Consider the following 25,308-nt stretch of genomic DNA (forward strand, 5'->3'; position numbering starts at 1 on the left):
GAATATATGCAGAATGTGTCCTGCCACCCAAGAATCTTGGACTAGCACACCAGAGGCAACACCAACTACAATTTTCTGATCAAAGCTGCCAGAGTGACACAGTTGAAGGTCAAGAGAAAGAAAAAGGCTCTAAGCCCATGGCATTTTCCAGCCCAACCCTAAGACATGCAGTAAGCTCAAGGAGGAGGAATAGTGTAGTGGAAATTGTGTCTAGTCAAGGCCAGAGGGAAAATCCTACAGAAATAGACAAAGTATTGAAAGGAATAGAAAATTCAAGATGGGGAGCATTCAAGTGTGCAGAGGGTGGGCAAGACTTCAGCCAGAAGATAATAGTAATCATACACAAAAAAGCACATTCCAGGCAGAAGCTTTTTACATGCAGGGAGTGTCACCAGGGCTTTAGAGATGAGTCAGCATTGCTCTTGCACCAGAAGACACACACGGGAGAGAAGTCCTATTTGTGCAGTGAGTGTGGGCGAGGCTTCAGCCTCAAGGCAAATCTCCTCAGACACCAGAGGACACACTCAGGAGAGAAGCCTTTTCTGTGCAAGGTGTGTGGACGAGGCTATACCAGTAAGTCATACCTCACTGTGCATGAAAGAACACACACAGGAGAAAAGCCTTATGGATGCCAGGAGTGTGGGCGACGATTTAATGATAAGTCCTCATACAACAAGCACTTGAAGGCGCATTCAGGGGAGAAGCCTTTTGTTTGCAAGGAGTGTGGGCGAGGCTATACCAATAAGTCATACTTCGTTGTGCACAAGAGAATACACTCAGGAGAGAAGCCTTACAGATGCCAGGAGTGTGGCCGAGGCTTTAGCAATAAGTCACACCTCATCACACACCAGAGGACACACTCAGGGGAGAAGCCCTTCGCGTGCAGGCAGTGTGAGCAAAGTTTTAGCGTGAAAGGAAGTCTCCTCAGACACCAGAGAACACACTCAGGGGAGAAGCCTTTTTTGTGCAAGGATTGTGGGCGAAGCTTTAGCCAGAAGTCAACTCTCGTCTACCACCAGAGAACACATTCAGGGGAGAAACCTTTTGTTTGTAGAGAATGTGGGCAAGGATTTATTCAGAAGTCAACTCTTGTGAAACATGAGATCACACACTCAGAGGAGAAACCTTTTGTGTGCAAGGAATGTGGGCGAGGCTTTATCCAAAAGTCAACCTTCACTTTACACCAGAGGACACACTCAGAGGAGAAGCCTTATGGATGTCGGGAGTGTGGGCGAAGGTTTCGAGATAAGTCCTCCTATAACAAGCACCTGAGGGCACACTTGGGTGAGAAACGTTTCTTCTGCAGGGATTGTGGGCGAGGCTTTACTTTGAAGCCAAATCTCACCATACATCAAAGGACACACTCAGGAGAGAAGCCCTTCATGTGCAAGCAGTGTGAGAAAAGTTTTAGTTTGAAGGCAAATCTTCTTAGACATCAGTGGACACACTCAGGGGAAAGGCCATTTAATTGCAAGGATTGCGGGCGAGGCTTCATCCTAAAATCAACTCTTCTCTTCCACCAGAAGACGCACTCGGGGGAGAAGCCTTTCATCTGTAGTGAATGTGGGCAAGGATTCATCTGGAAGTCAAACCTTGTAAAACACCAGCTTGCACATTCTGGCAAGCAGCCTTTTGTATGCAAGGAGTGTGGGCGAGGCTTCAATTGGAAGGGAAACCTTCTCACACACCAGAGGACTCACTCAGGGGAGAAGCCCTTCATGTGTAATGTGTGTGGGCAAGGCTTCAGCTGGAAGAGGAGTCTCACCAGACATCACTGGCGGATACACTCAAAGGAGAAGCCTTTTGTGTGCAAGGAGTGTAAGCGAGGCTATACCAGTAAGTCAGATCTCACTGTGCATGAGAGAATACACACAGGAGAGAGGCCTTATGAATGCCAAGAGTGTGGACGAAAGTTTAGCAATAAGTCATACTACAGTAAGCACTTGAAGAGACACATACGTGAGAAGCGTTTTTGTACAGGGAGTGTGGGTGAGGCGTCATCTTGAAGTCATATCTCACCAGCCAGTGAGGCCACATTCAGGAGGGTAACATTACTTTGTTACATGCTTTAGTCATGGCTGCATAACTTATTCCTGAAGATAAAACAAAGGCAGACATAATCTAGAAAGCTACAGATAACCTGAACTCAACCCACACATCCCCAAGAGATTCGGCAAAAAGAGGTCCATGTTTGGGGAACAGAGATGCCAGCTGAGGGGAGGGCATTACCTGGGCTATTGAGGAAATGTGGTCTCTTTCCTACTGAGCACATATTATTGTATTTGTGTCAGGCTTTCCAAGGACTGCTCTTAGCCAGTGACTGCAAAGCAGGGATACCAAGGGAGGCCTATTACTGACACCCTCCCCAACCTCCTTAGACTGCAAGCAATTTAAGCCTCCAACAAACCTCCTCTTGTACTGTCCTTCCCTCTGGCTGCTCTCCCATCCTTCCTTGACACTATGGTTTGAATGTTTTTGTCCCCTCCTTAATTTATGTCGAAACTCTACATAAACTGTTTACTGTTGAAACAGTGTCACAGTATTAGGAGGTGGGGCCTTTGGGAAGTGATTAAGTCAAGTCATGAAGAGAGCTTTTGTGAATGGGATCAGGTGCTCTTATGAAAAGCCTTGATAGAGGGAATTTGTCCCGGTGGCCCTTCTATTTTCTGCTCTGTGAGGACATAATGCTCCTCCCCTCCAAAAGGTGCAGCATGAAGGCATCATCTTGGAAACAAACATAATCCCTCAACATAATCCCTCCCTACCGATGTTATGATGTTGAACTTCCCAGCCTCCCGAACTCTAGGAAAATAAAGTTCTCTTTATACATTTCCTGGTAAGTGGTATTTTGTTACAACAGCTCACATAGACTAAGTAACTTGTCCCCTCAACATTCTCTCACATACAGTCTCTGTACATGGAGTCTCATATTGGTCTTTGCAGAGAACTCCCTCCAACCCAACTGATACCAAGAACAGTCTGACAAAACAGGTGGTAAAATAGGGATCTGGGGACCACTCACCTGCCTGGCAGGAGTAGAGCAGGTTGGCTGGTGGGGCACAGGTAGGTGGTTAGCTGCAAAATATTTCACAGGTGATTTCCTGAGAAAATGCCTCAATGATAGGGAATGCTGTGGAAGACATGATGAAGCAGGTCTTTGAAAATGTAGGGAAAATGCCTACAAAGAGCAGAATAGACTGATTATTGCTGATCTGCATTACTACCTACAGAAGGACCCTGAGAAACTGAAGACTTCATTCAGTCATTAGCATACAGTTAATGGCTAAGTAAACCAGAATTCCTTGGTGAGTGCTTACAAGGCCTTTATCTCCTTGGATAGAAGGCAGAATCATTGCCCAAATATGTGGACTGAAGGCCTTGAAGTGAGAGTTGCAGAGCTCTACAAGGATGTTGGAATGCTCAGCCAATGCATGTCTATTTTGTAAAGGTCAGACCTTTTGTGAGGAAACTTTGGGATCCTGAAAAATGATACAAACATCTCCATGGATGCCCAAGGATTGCCTCTGCCATGCTCCCAGCCACAGACCATCTGGGTGTGTAGAGGTGGCCCATCCTTCCTTATTGATAGCATTTCCACCATTCATTACCACAGAACCTTCACAGTTAAGGCCAGCTTAATGAGCATGTGACATAAATAGCTGCACACAACCCTTTGTCCAGAGCAGGGGAGATAACACATGATAGGCCTATCCTTTTTTAAGTGGTATTTTTGATGCATACCCTTCAACTTCCATAACTTCCCTCATATTCACTCTGAGTTTCACTGCACATTGTGGGTTCACTGGAATTCTGTGCTCCTCTTCCATATTAAACATATTTACATGTGAGTAATTAGGGACTTTGACATCCCCAAGAAATACCACTGTTCATTTGGACCTAGAATTTGATTTGAACTCAGAAAGAAGACAACATCCTAAGCATAAACAGCCAAGGAGCCCTGTCAACGCATTTTCTGCTCAAGTTCCTTATATTAGCCAACCACTTGTGTTGAAAATTATCACACAGAAGGGATTGGAAACATAAAACAACTCATAACTACTTTTTCTCTGTTTCTTACTCAATCTGAAGTTAAAGTGCACTGATAGAATGTGCATATGGAGAAGCAAAGTAAAGCAGTTGAATTAGACACCAGAAACAGTAGTTCATGCCTATAATCACAACATTTTGGGACGCCAAGGTGGGTGGATCGCTTGAGCACATGAGTTCAAGACCAGCCTGGCCAACGCGGCAAAAGCCTGTCTCTACAAAAAATTAGCCACGTGTGGTAGGACATGCCTGTAGTCTGAGCTACTTGGGAGGCTGAGAAGGGAGGATCATCTGAAGCCTGGGAAGTTGAGGCTGCAGTGAGCTGTGATTGTGCCACTGTACTCAAGCTTGGGCAACAGAGGGAGACCTTGTATAAAAACAAAAAACAAAAGGTTGAATTAGTTTCTGCAACATTTCTAAAGTTCTAAAAAACATCCTAATAGAAGGAACAGAGTTGGAATTACATCATTTCACTAGTGGTGCTGATTTAAATGGGCAATGTACAATATAATGATGGACAAGAAAGGTGTGGGGGGGGGAAGGGAGGAGGGAGGGAGGGAGGGAGAGATGGAGTCTCGCTCTGTCACTCAGGCTGGACTGCAGTGGTGCAATCTCAGCTCACTGCAACCTTTGCTTCCCGGGTTCAAGTAATTCTCCTGCCTCAGCCTCCCAAGTAGCTGAGACTACAGGTGCACACTACCATGCCCAGTTAAGTTTTGTATTTTTAGTAGAGATGAGGTTTCACCATATTGGCCAGACCAGTCTCGAACTCCTGACCTCCTGATCTACCTGCCTCGGCCTCCCAAAGTGCTGGGATTACAGGTGTGAGCTACAGTGCCCAGCCTTATATATATTATTTAAAACACCTAAGCAAGAGGAAAGGACCACAGAAGAAAAGAAACTTTAAGTTATTTTATGGCATGTTTTCCTCTACCTTTTGAACAAAGACCCCCATATTTTCATTTTGTACTATACCTGCAAATTATGTAGCTTACCCTTTTATCACAAGGGAATAGGTGCTGCTCACCTAGGAGCTGGCCCAACCTCCTCTCCCAGCGACCAGGACAGTAATTATGATTATATCTAAGTATAACCCCATGCACAAGAGTTGGTCTAGATAAAGGAGGAAATACCTAAAGAATTGCCAAGAACTACCCAGCATGTATCAGCAGAAAGTTGAGTCCCTAATATGGCATTATTCCTCAAGAAAATAAACTCCTTGCTTGGGGACAAATTGACTACATCAGCCTCCTTCCAGCCTCTAAAAAAACAGTTGTTCAACCTCACAGGGATAAATACCTATTCCAAACATGAATTTGCCTTCCTAGTCCTATAAGGCTCAGTCAGCACTATTATTCATGCATGATCCAAAGACATGAAATACCAAGTAATATAACATCCAACCCAGGAGATTCACTTCATAGTAAAAATGCTACCAGAGTGTAAGAGTAGATAACAACTGTAAATATATATATATAAATATATATATATATATATATATTATATATATATATATATATATATATATATTTATATACACCTAACAACAGAGCACTGAGAGACATAAAGCAAATAGTATTCACTATAAAAAGAAAGATTCCAATGCAATAATCATTGAGGACTTCAACATTCCACTGTTAGCATTGGACAGCTCATCCAAACAGAAACTCAACAAACATTAGATTTAAACTGCACTTTATACCAAATGGACCTAACAGCCATTTTCAGAATCTTTCTTCCAACAGCTGTAAAACACACATTCTTCTCAGACAGGGTCTTGCTCTATCATCCAGGCAGGAGTGCAGTGCTGTAATCATAGCTCACTGCAGCCTTAAACTCCTACACTCAGATGATCCCCTCTTCACCTTCCCAAGTAGGTAGAACTATAGGTGCACACCACAATGCCTAGCTAATTTTCACTATGTGAGACAATCTCTCACTATGTTGCCCAGTCTGGTCTCAAACTCCTGTTCTCAAGCGATCCTCCCACTTGAGGACCCTCAGCTTCTGAAAGCACTAGGATTATAGGCGTGAACCACCAAGCCTGGCCTCAACAAATTTTAAAAAATTGAAATCACATCTAGTATCTTCTCAAATAACAATGGAATAAAACTAGAAATCAATAATGAGGAACTACAGAAACTGTACAGGTACATGGAAATTAAACAACATATTCCTGAATGATGGTCAATGAAGAAATTAAGAAACTAAAAACATTTCTTCAAGTAAAAAATATTGGAAATTCACGTCTTAAAACCTATGGGATACAACAGAAGCATTGCCATATGGGAGGTTTATAACAATAAATACCTAGATTTAAAAGCAGAAAGACTTCAAATAAGCTAATGAGATACCTCAAGGAAAGAAAAAGCAAACCCCTAATTAGTAAAACAAAGACATAATAAAGATCAGAGCAGAATAAAACAAAACAGAGACAAAATCTGCAAGAAAACAATAACAGGAAAAGTTTAAAAAAAAAAAAAGATAAAGAAAATCAGTAAACTGCTAGCCAGACTAGACACGAATAAAAAGACTCAAATAAATAGAAATGAAAAAGGAAACATTACAACTGATTCCACAAAAATGCAAAGGATCACTAGAGACTCTTATGAACAACTACACATTAACAAAGTGGAAAACGTAGAGGAAATTAATAAATTCCTATATGAATTTTACATAATAAAACTGAGTCATGAAATATAGGACATTCCAGATACAGTGGCTTCACTAGGTGGTATGTTCTCTTGGCAGCTACCAGGGCCCTCACCACTCCCATTGGAATTCTGGGGCCAGGCTTCACTTCTTCAAGCAGCACCAGATGCTCTGAGACTTTCTATATATATATATATAATTGCACTATAGGTTCTGGGGTACATGTGTAGATCACACAGGATTGTTGCATAGGTACATACATGGCAATGTAGTTTGCTGCCTGTATCCCCTTGTCACCTATATCTGGTAGTTCTCCCCATGTTATCCCTCCCCAAACTCCCTAAACTCTGCTGTCCCTCCCCTATTCCCCCCACAACAGACCCCAGTGTGTGATGCTCCCCTCCCTGTATCTATGTGTTTTCATTGTTCAACATCCACCTATGAGTGAAAACATGCAGTGTTTGATTTTCTGTTCTTCTGTCACTTTGCTGAGAATGACGGTTTCCAGATTCATCCATGTCCCTACAAAGGACAAGAACTAATAGTTTTTTATGACTGCATAGTATTCCATGGTGTATATGTGCCACATTTTCCCTGTCCAGTTTATCATTGATGGGCATTTGGATTGGTTCCAGGTATTTACTTTTGTAAACAGTGCTGCAATGAACATTCATGTGCATGTGTCTTTATAATAAAAGGATTTAAAATCCTTTGGATATATACCCAGAAATGGGATTGCTGGGTCAAATGGAGTTTCTATTTCTAGGTCCTTGAGGAATCACCACACTGTCTTCCACAATGGTTGAACTAATTTACACTCCCAATAACAGTGTAAAAGTGTTCCTATTTCTCCACATCCTCTCCAGCATCTGTTGTCTCCAGAATTTTTAATGTTTGCCATTCTAACTGATGTGAGATGGTATCTCAATGTGGTTTTGATTTGCATTTCTCTAATGACCAGTGATGATGAGTATTTTTTATATGTTTTTTGGCCTCGTATATGTCTTCTTTTGAAATGTGTCTGTTCATATCCTTCGCCCACTTTTGAATGGGTTTGTTTTTTTCTTGTAAATCTGTTTTAGTTCTTTGTAGATTCTGGATATTATCCCTTTGTCAAATGGGTAGATTGCAAAAATTTTTTCTCATTCTGTTGGTTGCTGGTTCACTCTAATGATTGTTTCTTTTGCTGTACAGAAGCTCTGGAGTTTCATTAGGTCCCATTTGTCTAGTCTGGCTTTTGTTGCCAATGCTTTTGGTGTTTTAGGCATGAAGTCCCTGCCTATGCCTATGTCCTGAATGATTTTGCTTAGGTTTTCTTCTAGGGTTTTTATGGTGTTAGGTCTTATGTTTAAGTCTTTAATCCATCTAGAGTTAATTTTAGTGTAAGGTGTCAGGAAGGGGTCCAGTTTCTGCTTTCTGCACATTTCTAGCCAATTTTCCCAACACCATTTATTAAACAGGGAATCCTTTCCCCATTCCTTTTCTCTGGTTTGTCAAAGATCAAATGGTTGTAGACGTGTGGCATTGCTTCCAAGGCCTCTGTTCTATCCCATTGTTCTATATCTCTGTTTTGGTACCAGTACTATGCTGTTTTGATTACTGTAGCATTGTAGTATAGTTTGAAATCAGGTAGTGTGATGCCTCTGGCTTCATTGTTTTTGCTTAGGATTGTCTTGGCTATGTGAGCTCTCTTTTGGTTTCATATGAAGTTTAAGGTAGCTTTTTCCAGTTCTGCAAAGAAGGTCATTGGTAGCTTGATGGGGATAGCATTGAATCTATAAATTACTTTGGCCAGTATGGCCATTTCCACGATATTGATTCTTCCTAACCATGAGCATGTAATGTTTCTCCACCTGTTTGTGTCCTCTCTTATTACATTGAGCAGTGATTTGTAGTTCTCCTTGAAGGGGTCTTTTGCATCCTTGTTAGTTATATTCCTAGGTATTTTATTCTCTTTGTAGCAATTGTGAATGGGAGTTCACTCATGGTTTGGCTCTCTGTTAGTTTGTTATTGGTGTATAGAAATGCTTGAGATTTCTGCATATTGATTTTATATCCTGAGATTTTGTTGATGTTCCTTATCAGTCTAAGGAGATTTTGGGCTGAGATGATAGGGTCTTCTAAATATACAATAATGTCATCTGTAAATAGAAATAATTTGACTTCCTCCTTTCCTAATTGAATACTTTTTTTTCTCTTGCCTAATTGCTCTAGCTAGAACTTCCAATACTACATTGAATATGAGTGGTGAGAGAGGGCATCCTTGTCTATCACTGAATTTCAAAGGGAATGCTTCCAGTTTTTGTCCATTCAGTATGATATTGCCTGTAGGTTTGTTGTAAATAGCTTTTATTATTTTCAGATAACGTTCCATCAATACCTAGTTTATTGAGAGTTTTTAGCAAAAAGGGCTGTTGAATTTTGTCGAAGGCCTTCTCTGCATCTATTGAGATAATCATGTGGTTTTTGTCTTTGGTTCCATTTATGTGGTGAATTACGTTTACAGACTTGCGTATGCTGAACCAGCCTTGCATCCTTGGGAAGAAGCCTACTTGATCATGATGGATAAGCTTTTTGATGTGCTGTTGCAATCAGTTTGCCAGCATTTTATTGAAGATTTTTGCATATATGTTCATCATAAATATTGGCCTGTAGTTTTCTTTTTTTGTTGAGTCTCTGATGGGTTTTGGTATCAGGATGATGTTGGTCTCATTAAATGATTTTGGATGGATTCCTTCTTTTTGTATGGTTTGGAATAGTTTCAGAAGGAATGGTACAAGCTCCTCTTTGTACGTCTGGTAAAATTCATCTGTGAACCCGTCTGGACCTGGGCTTTTTTTGCTTGGTAGGCTATTAATGGCTGCCTCAACTTCAGCCCTTGTTATTGGTCTGTTCAAGGTTTCAACTTCTTCCTGGCTTAGGCTTGGGAGGGTGCAAGTGTTCAGGAATTTATCTATTTCTTCCAGGTTTACTGGTTTATGTGGGTTTGTAGTAATCTCTGATGGCATAGAGTTGTTTGTAGTAATCTCCGATGGTAGTTTGTATTTCTGGGGAATCAGTGTTGATATCTCCTTTATCATTTTTTATTGCATCTATTTGATTCTTTGCTCTTTTCTTTTTTATTAATCTGGCTAGTGGTCTATTTTGTTGATATTTTCAAAAAACAAGCTCCTGGATTTGTTGATATTCTGAAGGGTCTCTATCTCCTTCAGTTCTGCTCTGATCTTAGTTATTTCTTGTCTTCTGCTAGCTTTTGGGTTTTTTTGATCTTTTTCCTCTAGCTCTTTCAATTTTGACGATAGGGTGTCAATTTTAGGTCTTTCCTTGCTTCTCTGGTGGGCATTTATTGCTATAAATTTCCCTCTAGACACTGCTTTAAATGTGTCCCTGAGATTCTGGTACATTGTGTCTTCATTCTCATTGGTTTCAAAGAACACCGTTATTTCTGCCTTCATTTCATTGTTTAGCCAGTCAACATTCAGGAGCCAGTTGTTCAGTTTCCATGAAGTTGTGCAATTCTGATTTAGTTTCTTTATTATGAGTTCTAATTTGATTGCACTGTGGTCTGAGAAACTGTTTTGATACCATTCTTTTGCATTTGCTGAGGTGTGATTTACTTCCAATTATGTTGTCAATTTTAGAGTAGGTGCAATGCAGTGCAGAGAATGTATATTCTGTGGATTTGGGGTGGAGATTACTGTAGTTGTCTATTAGGTCCGCTTGGTCCAGATCTGAGTTCAAGTCCTGGATATCCTTGTTAATTTTCTGTCTTGTTGATCTAATATTGACAGTGGTGTGTTAAAGTCTCCCACTATTATTGTGTGGGAATCTAAGTCTCTTTGTAGGTCATTAAGAACTTTTTTTTAATGTACCTGGGTGCTCCTGTATTGGGTGCATATACATTTAGGATCATTAGCTCTTCTTGATGCATTGATCCTTTTACCATTATGTAATGCCCATCTTTGTCTCTTTTTATCTTTGTTGGTTTAAAGTCCATTTTATCAGAGACTAGGATGGAACTCCTGCTTTTTTTTTGCTCACAATTTGCTTGATAAATCTTCCTCTATCCCTTTATTTTTAGCCTATGTGTGTCCCTGCACATGAGATGGGTTTCCTGAATACAGTACACCAATCGGTCTTGACTTTTTATCCAGTTTGCCAGTCTGTGTATTTTGATTGGGGCATTTAGCCCATTTATATTTAAGGTTAATATTGTTATGTGTGAATATGATCCTGCTATTTTGATGCTAGCTGGATGTTTTGCCCATTAGTTGATGCAGTTTCTTCACAGTGTCTATGGTCTTTACCATTTGGTATGTTTTTGGAGTGGCTGGTACTGGTTGTTCCTTTCCTTGTTTAGTGCTTTTTTCAGGAGCTTTTGTAAGGCAGGCCTGGTGGTGACAAAATTTCTCAGCAATTGCTTGACCATAAAGGATTTTATTTATCCTTTGCTTATGAAGCTTAGTTTGGCTGGATATTCTAGGCTGAAAGTTCTTTTCTTTAAGGATGTTGAATATTGGCCCCCGCTCTCTTCTGGCTTGTAGGGTTTCTGCCAAGAAATCCACATGAGTCTGATGGGCTTCCCTTTGTGTGTAACCCAAACTTTATCTCTGGCTGCCCTTAGCATTTTTTCCTTCATTTCAACCCTGGTGAATCTGACGATTATGTGCCTTGGGGTTGCTCTTCCTGAGGAATATCTTTGTATTGTTCTCTGTATTTCCTGGACTTGAATGTTGGTCTGCCTTGCTAGGTTGGGGAAGTTCTCCTGGATAATATCCTGAAGAGTGTTTTCCAGCTTGGATGCATTCTCCATCACATTCAGGTACACCAGTGAAATCTAGATTAGGTCTTTTCACATAATTCCATATCTCTTAGAGGCTTTGTTCATTTTGTTTCTGTCTTTTTTTTCTCTATTCTTGCCTCCTGATTTTATTTCATTGAGTTGATCTTCAATCTCTGATATCCTTTCTTCTGCTTGGTTGATTCAGCTATTGAATCTTATGTATGATTCATAAAGTTTTCATGCTGTGTTTTCAGCTCCATCAAGTCATTTATATTCTTCTCTAAATTGTTTATTCTAGTTAGCATCTCATCTAACTTTTTTCCTAGGTTCTTAGTTTCTTTGCATTGGGTTAGCACATGTTCTTTTAGCTCTGAGAAGTGTGTTTTTACCCACCTTCTGAAGCCTGTTTCTGTCAATTCATCAGATTCATTCTCCATCCACCTTTGATCCCTAGCTGGTGAGAGTTGTGATCCCTTGGAGGAGAGGCATTCTGGTTTTTGGTGTTTTCATCCTTTTTGTGCTGGTTTCTTCCCATCTTAGTAGATTTATCTACCTGTGGTCTTTGTAGTTGGTGACATTCGGGTGGGGGTCTCTGAGTGGAAGTCATTTTTGTTGATGCTGAAGCTATTTCTTCCTGTTTCTTAGTTCTCCTTCTAATAGTAAGGCCTCTCTGCTGCAGGACTGCTGGAGGTCCACTCCAGACCCTGCTTGCCTGGGGAATCACCTGCAGGAGCTGCAGAACAGTAAGTGTTGCTGCCAGTTTCTTCTTCTGTTATCTTCATCCCAGAAGTGTGCCCACCAGATGTCGGCCTGAGCTCTCCTTTATGAGGTGTCTCTTTCGGTATACGGGTGTCAGGGAGCTTCTTGAAGAGAAAGTCCATCCCTTATAGGAGCTCAAGTGCTATGCTGGGAGCTCCATTGTTCTGTGCAGGTACCCTTAAGTCTGCAGCAGAACTCATAACTACCTATTTTCCCAGGTGCTCTGTCCTAGGAAGGTCAGCTTAATTTATAAGTTCCTGACATGCTGCTGCCATTTTTCATAGATGCCCTGCTCCGCACAGAGTAGTCTAGTCACAGTCTGCCAGCAGAGGTTGTTGAGCTGCCACAGGCTCTGCCCAGCTGCTGTGTGAGCTGCCTCAGTATTGGCAGACTGCCTCAGTAGTGGCAGATGCCCTTCCCCCCACTGAGCTGGACCATCCCATGTCCAGCTGCGCTTGCTGTGAAACTCTTAATCCAGAGCATTTCAGATTGCTTGTTTTGTGGGGGGTGGTACCCGTGGAGCCAGATTGCCTGGCTCCCTGTCTCAGCCCCCTCCCTTTCAGCTAAAAGGGCAGCCCTGTCTCCCAGGCATTCCAGGTGCCAGTTGAAATGGCCACACAGATTTTTGTGAGTTTGTGTGCCAACCCATGGCACTAGCTGAAACAGCCATGCTGAAAACTCTTGGCACTTTATGGCCTGGAAATCTCCTGGTCTGTGGGCAGTGAAAACTTGTTTGGAAATGCAGTGAGCACTCACCCTATGCATTGTTGTTCATGGGTACTGCATTCCAGAGCTGTTCCTATTTGGTCATCTTGGATCCTCCTGCTCTGAGACTTTCTAATAGTACCTGGTGGATGAGTTGGAGTTACCTTTTGAGGTTTGCTTTGCTTCTCTGGTGAGTCAGGACTATGTCAATGGCACTTATCAGGAAGAAATTCAAACTGGTGTTGATCAGTATATCTAGGAGTTTCTGGATATTGCAACACAGACATAATGTTTTCCTACAAGAAAAGATTGTGATTATCTGCTCAGATACCAGAGCAAGTTACCAAAGAAGATGAATCAGAACTAAGGAATGAATTACAACAAAGACATACTGTTCCAGAAGCACTTGACAAAGTGGAGGCATTGGCAACAGGTGCTGAAGGGCATCAAATGTGCAGTACAGAATGCCACCCAGCAGCCCTCAGGGCTCCTCTGCCTACCTCAAGCAGGCATCTGCCAACATCCTTGCACCTCAGAAGCTGACCTGAGTACAAAGGCCAAGACTGTCAGCCCAAGACTGTCAGCCCAAGAGTGGGCTGGTATCTGAGGCAACCCTGTGCAAACAGTTTACCCCAAATCCCTTGTAAATTTGGCATTTTGAATGAACTCTTTGCCAGAGAATTATTTAGTTTTATGCTCCTATCTAAATTTTTTCATGATTTTTATAAGCTGTTAATGTCTTGAGTATTTTATAAAATGCCTAGAGTTTGGTTGGGGTGTTTGTTTACTTTTTTTTGATAGGGAAGGACATAATAGAATCAGTGATATGCTAAATTTTGTCATCTTCTGCAGTAATGAATCCACTTAAGTAATGAGACAGACCCTGTTCTCAGTAACATGGCAGTTGGGGCATAGGTGAGGTGTGAAAGACTAAATCTTGCTCTGATTGTCTCTTTTGAGTTTTGTTTGCTTATATGGTTTTAATTTTATTTGGGAGGGGAGAGATTTTCTATTAAGGATGATTTTTGTTGTGGATCTGATTCCAAGGGACTGGGGTCTCAGAATGGAGGTGGGCTTGCAGGTGTGATCATTGGCTACTTAACCTCCACAAACAGCATGTGCCACCTCTGCCTTTGGGAAGATATTTTGATCTCTCATTCAATTTAGAGGCCACCTCAGATTATCTGTTGAACTGCTGTTAATAAATACTCACAAGCATTGTTTCCAGCTCTTGTTGAGTGAGGTTTCCCAGCATTTTATGCAGTCTTTTATTATATAACATCTTTTTACTCAGAAAAAAAATGCTTTACTTCAAAGCAGGGAGCATTCCTGTGGCTCAGTGTTTTGGTTCACTTTGTTTTCTCCAGTCTTGAAGGCCCCTCCCCAAACACATTGACATCCACTCATGTCTTGATCTGACCTAGATGCCACATGGTCTCTAAAGCCTTCCAGCACCCTTTCTGCTGCATCCCCAGGGCACAGGACTTTTATCTCTTCTATTACCCTTAGGTAGATTCTCCCTTGTGAGTTAGTCATTTGTATCTGTCTCCCTGCCTCTCACAAATAGTACACCCATAAAAATTAGACATTATTCCCCTTAAATATACCAGGACGATATGTTATTTATCTTTATAAGTGATACCTATTACTAAGTTTTGTCTGTGTATATACAGTATCTGGCACATGAACCTGTGATTTATAGTCTGAGACCAATGAATCCCCTCTGTTAGAATGTAGTTTAAACAAAGCTTTTAAAACCCACATTATATGACCTCAAGGTTGTTAGCCTAGTCATCTAATGGTGATTTACAACTCTGATTAGCAGCTTTAGATTTCTTGATTAAACACCTAAATAAACGGATTAAGTTTTAGGCATTCTTTCAAAGGAAAAGAATGAAAGATTGGGAACTACTCTATTTAGTCCTCAGTGAAAATATTTTTAATTAATGTATATACCAGTTATTGACATTTCCTTATTAAATTCAAAAGTTTTTTTTCAAATAAATGGCAACTTTTCAATCTTGAAAGAAAAGGAATACAAAACCTGAACAGATGAATAACAAGAAACGAGAGTGAATCCATAAAAAAGTCTCCCAACAGTGAAAAACCTTGGACCAGATGGCATTGCTGCTAAATTCAACTTATAAAGAACAACTAACATCAATTTTCAAATTATTCCAAAAACATGAAGAGGCAGGAATTCTTTCAAATATGATCTATGAGACCAGCAATACTCTGGTACTAAGAAAACAAGAGGAAAAAATTTTTTAAAAGTCCCTAATGAACACACAGTAAAAATCTTTAACAGAGTACTATCAAATTGAACCTATCAACACATCAAAAAGATAATATATCATGATCAGTGGGATCTACCTCTGATATATCATGATCAGTGGGATCTACCTCAGGGAAGCAAAAGAGGTTGAACATATGCAAATCAATAAATGTGATATATCACACAGATTGAAAGATAAAAACTATGACCCTCTCAATAGATGCAGGAAAAGCATTTGATAAAAGATAACATCCCATGATAAAAACTGTCAACAAATTAGGCATAGAGAAAACATACCTCAACATAATATAGACCCCATATTATAAACTCACAGCTAACCTCATAATGAATAGGTGGAAGCTGAAAGCCTTTCCTCCAAGAACTAAAACAGGAATCAAATGCCTACTTTTACCTTTCTTATTAACACAGTAGTGGAAGTCTTAGAATCAGGCAAGATAAAGAAATAGGCATCCAAATTGGAAAACAGAAAGTCAAGTTATCCCTCTTTACATACAACATGATCTTAAATGTAGAAAATTCTAAAGACTTCACCAAAAACCTTAGAATAAACAAATTCAGTAAAGTTGCAGGAGACAAAAATCAACATACTAAAATCAGTTGCATTTCCATACACTAATAATGAACTAGTTGAAAAAGCAAAGAAGCAATTCCAATTATAGTAGCTACAAAAAGTCGAATACCTGGGAAAAAATTTAACAAGGAGGTAAAAGACCTAGGCAATGAAAACTAAAACACACTGATGAAAAAAATTGTTGAGGACACAAATGGACAGACATCCCACACTTAAGGAGCAAAATAATTAATATTGTTAAGATGACTATACTACCCAGAACAATCTACAAATTTAACTCAATCCTTATCAAACTACCAATGACATTCTTCACAAAAATAGAAAAAACACTCCTAAAGTTTGTATGGAACCATAAAAGATCCCAAACAGCCAAAGCAGTAGTAAGCACAAAGAACAAAGTGGGAAGCAACCTTTCAATATATACTAGACCAATGAAGAGAATAAACAGCACAGAAATATATCCATATATTTACAGCCAACTGATTTTTAACAGTCACCAAGAACATACACTGGGGAAAGGACACTGTCTAATAAATGGTACTAGGAAAACTGGACAGCCATATGCAGAAGAGTAAAACTATACTCCTATCTTTTACCATATGCAAAAAATCAACTAAAAACAGATTCGAGACTTAGTGTAGGACTTGAAATTAGAAAACTACTAGAAGCAAACATAGGGAAAATGCTTCAGGAATTGGTCTAGGCTAAGATTTTATGACTGAGACCTCAAAATCACAGGCAACAAAACCAAAAATTGACAAATGGGATTACATAAAACTAAAAAGCTTCTGCATAGCAAGTGAAACAATCAACAGAGTGAAGAGACAACATATAGAAGAAAATATTTGCAAAATTAATCTTATAAGGGACTAATATACAGAATATACCAGAAAATCAAACAACTCAACAGCAAACAAACAAATACTCCAATTAAAAAGTGGCAAAGCACTATCTGGCTGTGTAATTCAGATCATCTATCCTTTACATGTGAGAGAAAGACAATAGCTTATCTTACAGGAGGATTTATGCAGGTTAAATGAGGATTCCAGACAGCATTGGAAAAGACATAAAAAAAGGCTTGCCATTCTATTTGTCTTCTCCATGATGTCTTTGTTAGAAAAGTAGAAATACTGAGGAAGCCCAAGTTTGAACTGGGAAAACTCATGGAGCTTCATGGTGAAGGCAGTAGTTCTGGAAAAGCCACTGGTGATGAGACAGGTGCTAAATTTGAACAAGCTGATGGATATGAACCACCAGTCTAAGAATCTGTTTAAAGTTCAGACTTAACACAGTGGCAAATGAAAAGTCTTATTTATCAAAAAAAAAAAAAAAGTGGCAAAGGATCTGAACAGACATGTCTCAAAGGAAGACAGACATATGAATAGGCAATAAGCATAGAGAAAAATGCTCAACCTCACTAATCATCAGGGAAATGCAAGTTACAATGAGAGACCCTCTTGTCCCAGTTAGCATGGGTATTACCAAAAAAGTCAAAACATAATAATAATAGTGGCAAGGTACAGAGAAAAGGCAATTCTTATACACTGCTGCTGGGAATGTAAATTAGTACAGCCATCATGGAAAATGATACAGAGGTTCTTTTTAAAACTACAAATCGAACTGCCATACAATAAAGCAATCCTACAATTTGGTATTTATCCAAAGGAAAGGAAATCAGGTCGGGTATGGTGGCTCATGCCTCTAATCCCAGCACTTTGGGACATCAAGGCTGGTGGATCATTTGAGATCAGGAGTTCAAGACCAGCCTGGCCAACATAGTGAAATCCCATGTCTACTAAAAATACAAAAATTAGCCAAGTGTGGTGGTGCACACCTGCAATCTCAGCTACTTGGGAGGCTGAGGCAGGAGAATCACTTGAACCTGGGAGGCAGAGTCTGCAGTGAGCCAAATTCACACCACTGCACTCCAGCCTAGGTGACAGAGTGAGACTCCTTCTCAAAAAAAAAAAAAAAAAAAAAAAAGGAAATCAGTATACAAAAGGAATACATGCACCCTAATGTTTATTGCAGCACTGTTCACAATAGCCAAAACATGGAATCAACCTAAGGATCCATCAATAGGTGAGGATAAATAAAATGTGCTATATATACACAGTAGAATACTGTTCAGCCATAAAAACATAATTAAATCCTGTCATCTACAGCAAAATGGATGGAACTGGAGGTCATTATGTTAAGTGAAATAAGCCAGGCACAGAAAGAGAAACATCACATATTCTTACTCATATGTGGGAGACAAGAAAATTGATCTCATGGAGTTAGAAAGTAGAATGATAGTTCCCAAACGCTGGGAACAGGGCACACATAGCGGAATGAAAAGGCATTGGTTAATGGGTAGAAACATAGAGTTAGATAGAAGGAACATATTCTAGTGTTTGATAGCACAGTAGGGTGACTATAGTTAACACCAATATATTGTATATGTCATAATAGCTAAAAGAGAAGATTTGAAATGTTTCCAACACAAAAACAGTCATTTGAGGTGATACATATACTAAGTACTCTAATTTAATAATTTCATGCTGTATGTATACATTCAAATACCACATGTACTTAATAAATATGTATAGTTATTACATATCGATAAAAATTTTAAAGGAAACAATTATGCTAAGCAAACAAACCAGACATAAAATACTTCAAATTTGTATGATTTTACTTATTAAATTTGCAGAAAAGCAAACCTATAAAAAATAGAAAACATATAGTTTTGCCTAGGAGCAGGAAGGTTAGATAGAGAATGACTACAAAGTAAATTTTTGGGGTGAAGGAAGTGCTCTAAACTAAATTATGGTGATAATTGCAAAACTGTATACACTAAAACTCATCAAACTGAATACTTTCCATGGTTAAATTTCAAAGTATGTAAATTATACCTCAATAAGACGTTCTTTTTTAAAAAAGATTGGGCTGGGAGCAATGGCTTACACCTGTAATGCCAGCACTTTGGGAGGTAAACACAGGCAGATCACTTTGACGTCAGGTGTTCGAGACCAGCCTGGCCAACATGGCGAAACTCTATCTCTACTAAAAATACGAAAAGTAGCTGGGCATGGTGGTGTGCACCTTTAGTCCTAGCTTGAGAATCACTTAAACCTAGAAGGCAAAAGTTGCAGTGAGCCAAGATCACGCCACTGCACTCCAGCCTGGGTAACAAAGCAAGACCCTGTCTCAAATAAACAAACAAACAAATACATAAAAATAAAATAAAAAGGATTATACTCCATGACCAAGTGGGACTTATTCCTGGAATGCAAGGATAATTGAATATACAAAAATCAATTGATGTAATACACCACATTAACAAACTGAAGGGAGAAAACCACATGAACATCTCCACAGATGCAAGAAAATTATTTGGCAAAATTCAACACCTCTTTATGATTTAAAAAAAATAAACAAACTAGGAATAAAAGGAAACTATGTCATGGGAAGGTAGTTTCTGTAAAGGAAACATAATAAAGGTCATATGTAAAAACCCACAGCTAATGTCATTCTTAATGGTGAAAGACAAAAGTTTTTCCTCTAAGAGCAGGAATAAGGCAGGGATGTCTACTTCTACCACTTCTATTCAACAGAGTACTGAAATTTCTAGCCAGAGCAATTAGGCAAGGAAAAGAAAAGGTATCCAATTTTGAAAGGAAAAAAAAATCATCTGTTTGAAATTATGATCTTAATTTTTTTGTGATTTTTATGTAGAAAAGATTCTACACAAAAAAACTGTTAGAACTAATAAATAAACTCAACGAAGTTGCAAAATACAAATTCAAAAAAAAGAGGTGACCTTGAATTGGCCAACCTAAGTCTTCTTCAGTGTCTGAACAGAGGCTGGAAATAAAAATTATGTTCTCACCTAATAATTTTAAAATTATATTTTTCAGGCACCAAATTCTGGCAATTCGCAATCTAATTTGCATTATCTATGCAAAGACATCTAAACGGATTGTCATTGAATAATTTAAATATCCATAGCCACAAATGAATATTTCCCTACTTTATTCTTATACCAAGGTAATATCCTCACCATGGCAAAATTTTCTCCAATAAATTTGTCATCATGAGAAAATTCATTTGCCTCCACAAACTAATCAAATATCTATCTAGACACATACAAACCTCCAGCCCGCTCCACTTCTCTGTCTCTCACTCACTCACAATTTGGCTTATACTTTTCAAACTTTTTATTTTTTTGAGATAGGGTCTTGCTCTGTCACCCAGGCTGGAGTGCAATGCAATCATGGCTCACTGTGGCCTTGACCTCCTGGACTCAGGTGGTCCTCTCTCCTCAGCCTCCCAATAGCTGGGACTATAGGAACATGCAACCATTCCTGGCTAATTTTTGCATTTTTTTTTTGTAAAGACAGGATCTCCCTATGTCGCCCAGGGTGGTCTCAAACTCCTGGGCTCAAGTGATCCTCCCACCTTGGCCTCCCAAAGTGTCAAGATTACAGGCATGACCACTGTGCTATAAAAGAAAATTTTACTATTTTTAATTGGCTAAAAAATATATGCAAGACATAGCCTTTACATTTATTTTGATTTTTTTTTTAATTGCAGGCTGGGCACAGTAGCTCATGTCTGTAATCCTGGCTAAGGCAGGAAGATAGCTTGAGCCCAGGAATTCAAGGCCAGCCTAGGAGGCTGAAGTGGGAACATTACTTGAGCCCAAGAGGTTGAGGTTGCAGGGAGCCAAGATGGCGCCACTGGCCTCCAGCCTGGGCAACACAGTGAGATCCTGTTTCAAAAAAAAAACTGTAGTAAAAGCACACAACAAAATTTACCAACTTGATCATTTTTAAGCATATATCTTAGTATTAAATATATTTACAATGTTGTGGAATAGATCTCCAGAATATTTGCATCATACAAAATGGAATCTATATAGCCATTAAACAACTCATTTCCCCTTCCCCCCACATCCTAATAAATACAATTCTACTTTCTATTTCTATGAATTTTTCTACTTTAGATTACTCATTTAAGTGAAATCAAAGAATCATTTTGTGACTGGCTTCTTTTACTTAGCACTCAAGATTCGTCTGTGGTTGGAGCATGAGACAGAATTACTTTCCTTTTTAAGTCTGTATAATATTCCATTGTGTATATATTATGAGTCTTCCACATCTATGGGTTCTGCATCTCTAGATTTAATCAACCTCAGATTTAAAATATTCCAAAAAATTTTAAATTTCACAAAGGTCCAAAAAGCAAAACTTTAATTTTCCCTGAGCCAAATATTAAGTCAAATCCACACCAACAAAGTTACATGTAGGCATTGTACTATGTATTATAAGTAATCTAGAAATGATTTAAAGCAGGGGTCCCAAACCCCAGGCCATAGACTGGTACCAGTTCATGGCCTGTTAGGAACCGGCCACAGATCAGGAGGTGAACAGAGGAGCCAGTGGGCATTACCACCTGAGCCTCACCTCCAGTCAGATCAGCAGTGGTATTAGATTCTAATAGGAACATGAACCTTATTCTGAACTGCACATGCAAGGGATCTAGGCTGCACACTACTTATGAGAATCAAACTAATGCCTGATGATCTAAGGTAGAACAGTTTCATCTGAAAACCATCCCTCTGACCCTGTCCGCAGAAAAACTGTCTTCCACAAAACCAGTCCCTAGTGCCAAAAAGGTTAGGGACTGCTGATTTAAAGTTCATGGGAGAATGTGCCTAGATTATATGCAAATATTATACCACACTATATAAGGGACTGGAGCATTTATGGATTTTGGTATCTGCAGAGTATCCTGGAATTAATCCCCTACAGATACTGAGGGAAAAGTGTGTCACGTTTTGCTTATTCATTCATCTGTTGATGGATATTTAGGTTGCTTCTACCTCTTAGCTATTCTGAACAGTGCTGCTGTAACATGGGTGTGCAAAACATCTCTTCAATACCCTGCTTTCAACTATTTTGGGTATACATGAAGAAGTGGGATTGCTGGATCATATGGCAGTTTTAATTACTTGAGAATTTTCCATGCTGCTTTCCAAAGCAGTGGCACCATTTACAATCCCCAAAAAGGTGCATGGGGTTGTACTATGTTCACATCCTCACCAACACTTGGTATTTCCTGTTTTTCTTACAGTAGCCATCCTAATAGGTATGAGGTGGTATCCCATTATAATTTTGGCTTGCATGTCTATAATGATCAGTGACAGCAAGCATCTTTTCATATGCTTCTGGGCCATTTGTATATCATCTTTGATGAAATGACTATTCAAGTCCCTTACTATTTTTAATCATGTTATTTGTTGTTGAGTTGTAATTCTTTATACATTCTGCACATAAATCCCTTATCAGATATTTGTAAATATTTTCTCCTACACTGTAGGTTCCCTTTTCACTTTAATAATTATATTATTTGACCTGGACACAGGGAGGGGAGCATCACATACTGGGGTCTGTTGGGGGGATATAGGGGAAGGACAGCGGGTGGTGGGGAGCTGGAGAGAGATAGCATGGGGAGAAATGCCAGATATAGGTGAAGGGGAGGAAGGCAGCAAATCACACTGCCACATGTGTGCCTATGCAACAATCTTGCATCTTCTTCACATGTACCCCAAAACCTAAAATGCAATTTTAAAAAATAAAAATTAAAAAATAATAAATGAAAATAAAATAATTATATTCTTTGATACATGGAGGTTTTATTTATGTATGTATTTATTACATACATAAATACATATTTATTTAAGAGATAGGGTTTCACCATGTTGGCCAGGCTGATCTTGAACTCTTGACTTCAAGTGATCCACCTGCCCTGGCCCCCCAGAGTGCTGGGATTACAGATGTGAGCCACCATGTCCAGCAATACACAGAAGTTTTAAAGTTTGATTTAGTGATCTTCAAATTTTTGAACACTTTACAGGAGACACAAAACTGCCCTACTACATGAGGACTCAAATGGTAAGTATTTACATAAATGTAAATTAAGGAGCATTAGATTCTAAATGGGAGACATGCAACAGCTAGAACTGGAAAGGTCCCTGAAAGGACAGGAGAGCAGACTCCAGCCTCTGGTTCACCCTCCCAAGGCTAAGTCCTTCCCTCTCTGCCCCAGCCCACTGCAGATTCTCTCAAAATAGACATATCCTGGGCAACCCACTAGGTTTGTCACTAACAAATGTATGTAGGATTGGGAATGGCTCCAAAAGCAAAATCATTAATAGTAGGGTCATTGAGTCTTATCTGTCTTAATTTTTTGACTGCTTTCCAGTCTGTATTTAGAAAGCTCGAAACCAATGCCTTACCTTTCATATCTTTGGATAACTCCAGATGTTTCCAAACAAATAGAGTACCCAGATGACCATACTGTTCTTCTCATACACCCTTAAGAAAAAATATACTTAAACATTGAAAGGAAATTACAAGAGAGTGGCCAGGTGCAGTGGCTTATTATGCTTGTAATCCCAGCACTTAGGGAGTTCAAGGTAGAAAAATCACTAGAGTTCAAGAGTTTGAGACCAGCTTGGGCAACATGGTGAAACCCTGCCTCTGCAAAAAAAAAAAAAAAAAAAAAAAAATTTAGTCAGGTGTGGTAGCATGCACATGTAGTTCCAGCTACTGAGGAGGCTGAGGTGGGAGGATTACTTGAATCTGAGAGGTCAAGGCTGCAGTGAACTGAGATTGCACAACTGCATTCCAGCCTGGGTAACAGAGTGAGATCCTGTGTCCAAGAAAAAAAAAAAAGAAAGAAAAGAGAAAAAGAAAATGACAAGAAAGTAATTATGACATGTGTTACAACGTGGATGAACCTTGAAGACATTATGCTTAGGGAAAGGAAACAGACAAAAAGATCATATATTTTATGATTTCATTTAAAACATTCAAAGTAAGTAAATCCACGTGGATGAAAAGAACATTGGTAGTTTCCTGGGGCTAGGAGGAGGGAGAAATAAGCAGCACCTGCTTAATGGGTAGGTACAGACTTGTATTTTGACATGGAATTGTTTGAAACTAGATGGAAGTGATGCTTTAGTAACGTTGTGAATCTACCAACTGCCACTGGGTCATTCACTTTACAATGGTTAGTTTTATATTATAAAGCTATTTCAATTAAAAAAAAAACTATCTCACTTCAATAAATAAATAAATGTATAAACACTGAATGTCAACTCTAATCCCATGATTAAGGCAGAGACTCATTGGCCCCAAGATTAAATGGCTTCCTCTTCATTGACTCCCAAACCTGCATACATTTGTCATTGTGAATCTCAGCAGGATCTAACCCACAGCCTCCGCAGCAACCAGCTCAGAAAGCCAAACCAGAAACTGCTATAGCAACCAACCCACACCAGTCAGGACATGGCAGTGATGCAGCTTTTCTAATTTGTGCCCTGGCTTCCAACTCAGAAGCAAGCAGAAAAGCCAACTATGCTCCCATAATCAGTCACATGAGATGCCTCGATGCTTATTAGACACCTCTAGTGTCCCATATCAATAGCATCCAGTCAACAGTACATCTGTTGCCTTCCCTTTTGTTCACTAAAAAGCTCTCCCACTTTGTCAAAAGTGGCTGACTCTCTTGCTTTAGCAAGCACTTTTTAAGTAGGCCCTGGTTGTTCCCATTTGAGTTGTCTTTATTTCCACATAGCTGTCAAGTCATTATCAGGGATTTTCACATTTCAATGACCTTCAGTGATAATTACATCTACCATCTCACACCACAGAACACAGACACTCTCTCCTAAACAAAATGCTTTCTTCAACAATGGGCAAACATCCTAGGTACAAATGATGAAATAAAAACATTGCAATCCTAGTCTCTGATAAAACAGACTTTAAACCAGCAAAGAAAAAAAAAAAAAACACAGTGTCATTCAGATCTTTACTGATATTTAAAAAAACCATAGAGGGAAATTCCAAATAAACAATACAGACACACACAAAAAATAAGTGCTGGGTGAAACTACTGAGAAGTGACCTCTAGGTTTGGTGAATCAAAGGTTTTTCTTATTCTTTAAAAATTTTTCATAACAGGCATGTCCTTCCTAGAGAAGTACATACCTTTCTCCTAGTTTTATTCTTACCACGGATTACATTGTTTTTCTTTACAATTACATACTCTCCTCCACACCTGTGATTATGTCTTACTTTCAGTTTTCTTTTTTTTTTAAGAGATGAGGCCCTGCTATGTTGCCCAGGCTGTTCCAGCACTCCTGGCGTCAAGTGATCCTCCTGCATTGACCTCCTGCTTTGAAATGATGCCCAGCCACTTTTGTTTCTTATGTTCTTTATTTTATAATTGTTCTTGCCAAATATTTTTCTATTTTAATTTTGATCAAAGAACTAGCTTTCTGTTTCCTTGATCACTAATCCACTTTCTTCTTTGTTTTGTAATTTGTTTACCTACATTTTTATATTTCCTTATTTTTTAGTAATTTCTTTGAGTTATTTTATTGGTCCCTTCCTTCCTTCCTTCTTTCCTTCCCTCCTTCCTTCATTTGTCCCTTCCTTCCTT

General features: G+C 39.3%; 1 protein-coding gene, 1 long non-coding RNA gene and 1 pseudogene across 13 annotated transcripts in view; 2 read left to right on the forward strand and 1 right to left on the reverse strand.

The window, feature by feature from the left end:
* ZNF337 (zinc finger protein 337) overlaps window positions 1-2,835 on the forward strand; it is a 31,320-nt gene extending 28,485 nt beyond the window's left edge. For all 12 annotated transcript variants that reach the window (XM_010330756.3, XM_010330755.3, XM_003942913.4 and 9 more), the window contains one exon: window positions 1-2,835. In XM_010330756.3, coding sequence (XP_010329058.1) covers window positions 1-2,006 — 2,006 coding nt within the window. In that variant the 3' untranslated portion in view covers window positions 2,007-2,835.
* The window catches only part of LOC141585666 (uncharacterized), a 27,617-nt gene continuing 4,268 nt past the window's right edge, over window positions 1,960-25,308 (reverse strand). Inside the window, exons 3-5 of the long non-coding RNA XR_012519279.1 lie at window positions 17,648-17,695; window positions 3,023-3,178; window positions 1,960-2,140 (exon numbers count right to left, since the gene is read on the reverse strand). This is a non-coding gene — a long non-coding RNA (uncharacterized LOC141585666). The remainder of the gene's footprint in view (window positions 2,141-3,022; window positions 3,179-17,647; window positions 17,696-25,308) is intronic.
* Window positions 6,231-13,494, forward strand: LOC141585735 (mediator of RNA polymerase II transcription subunit 28-like; annotated as a pseudogene).

The sequence above is a fragment of the Saimiri boliviensis genome, chromosome 9 (genome assembly GCF_048565385.1).
Source record: "Saimiri boliviensis isolate mSaiBol1 chromosome 9, mSaiBol1.pri, whole genome shotgun sequence".
Lineage (NCBI taxonomy): Eukaryota > Metazoa > Chordata > Mammalia > Primates > Cebidae > Saimiri > Saimiri boliviensis.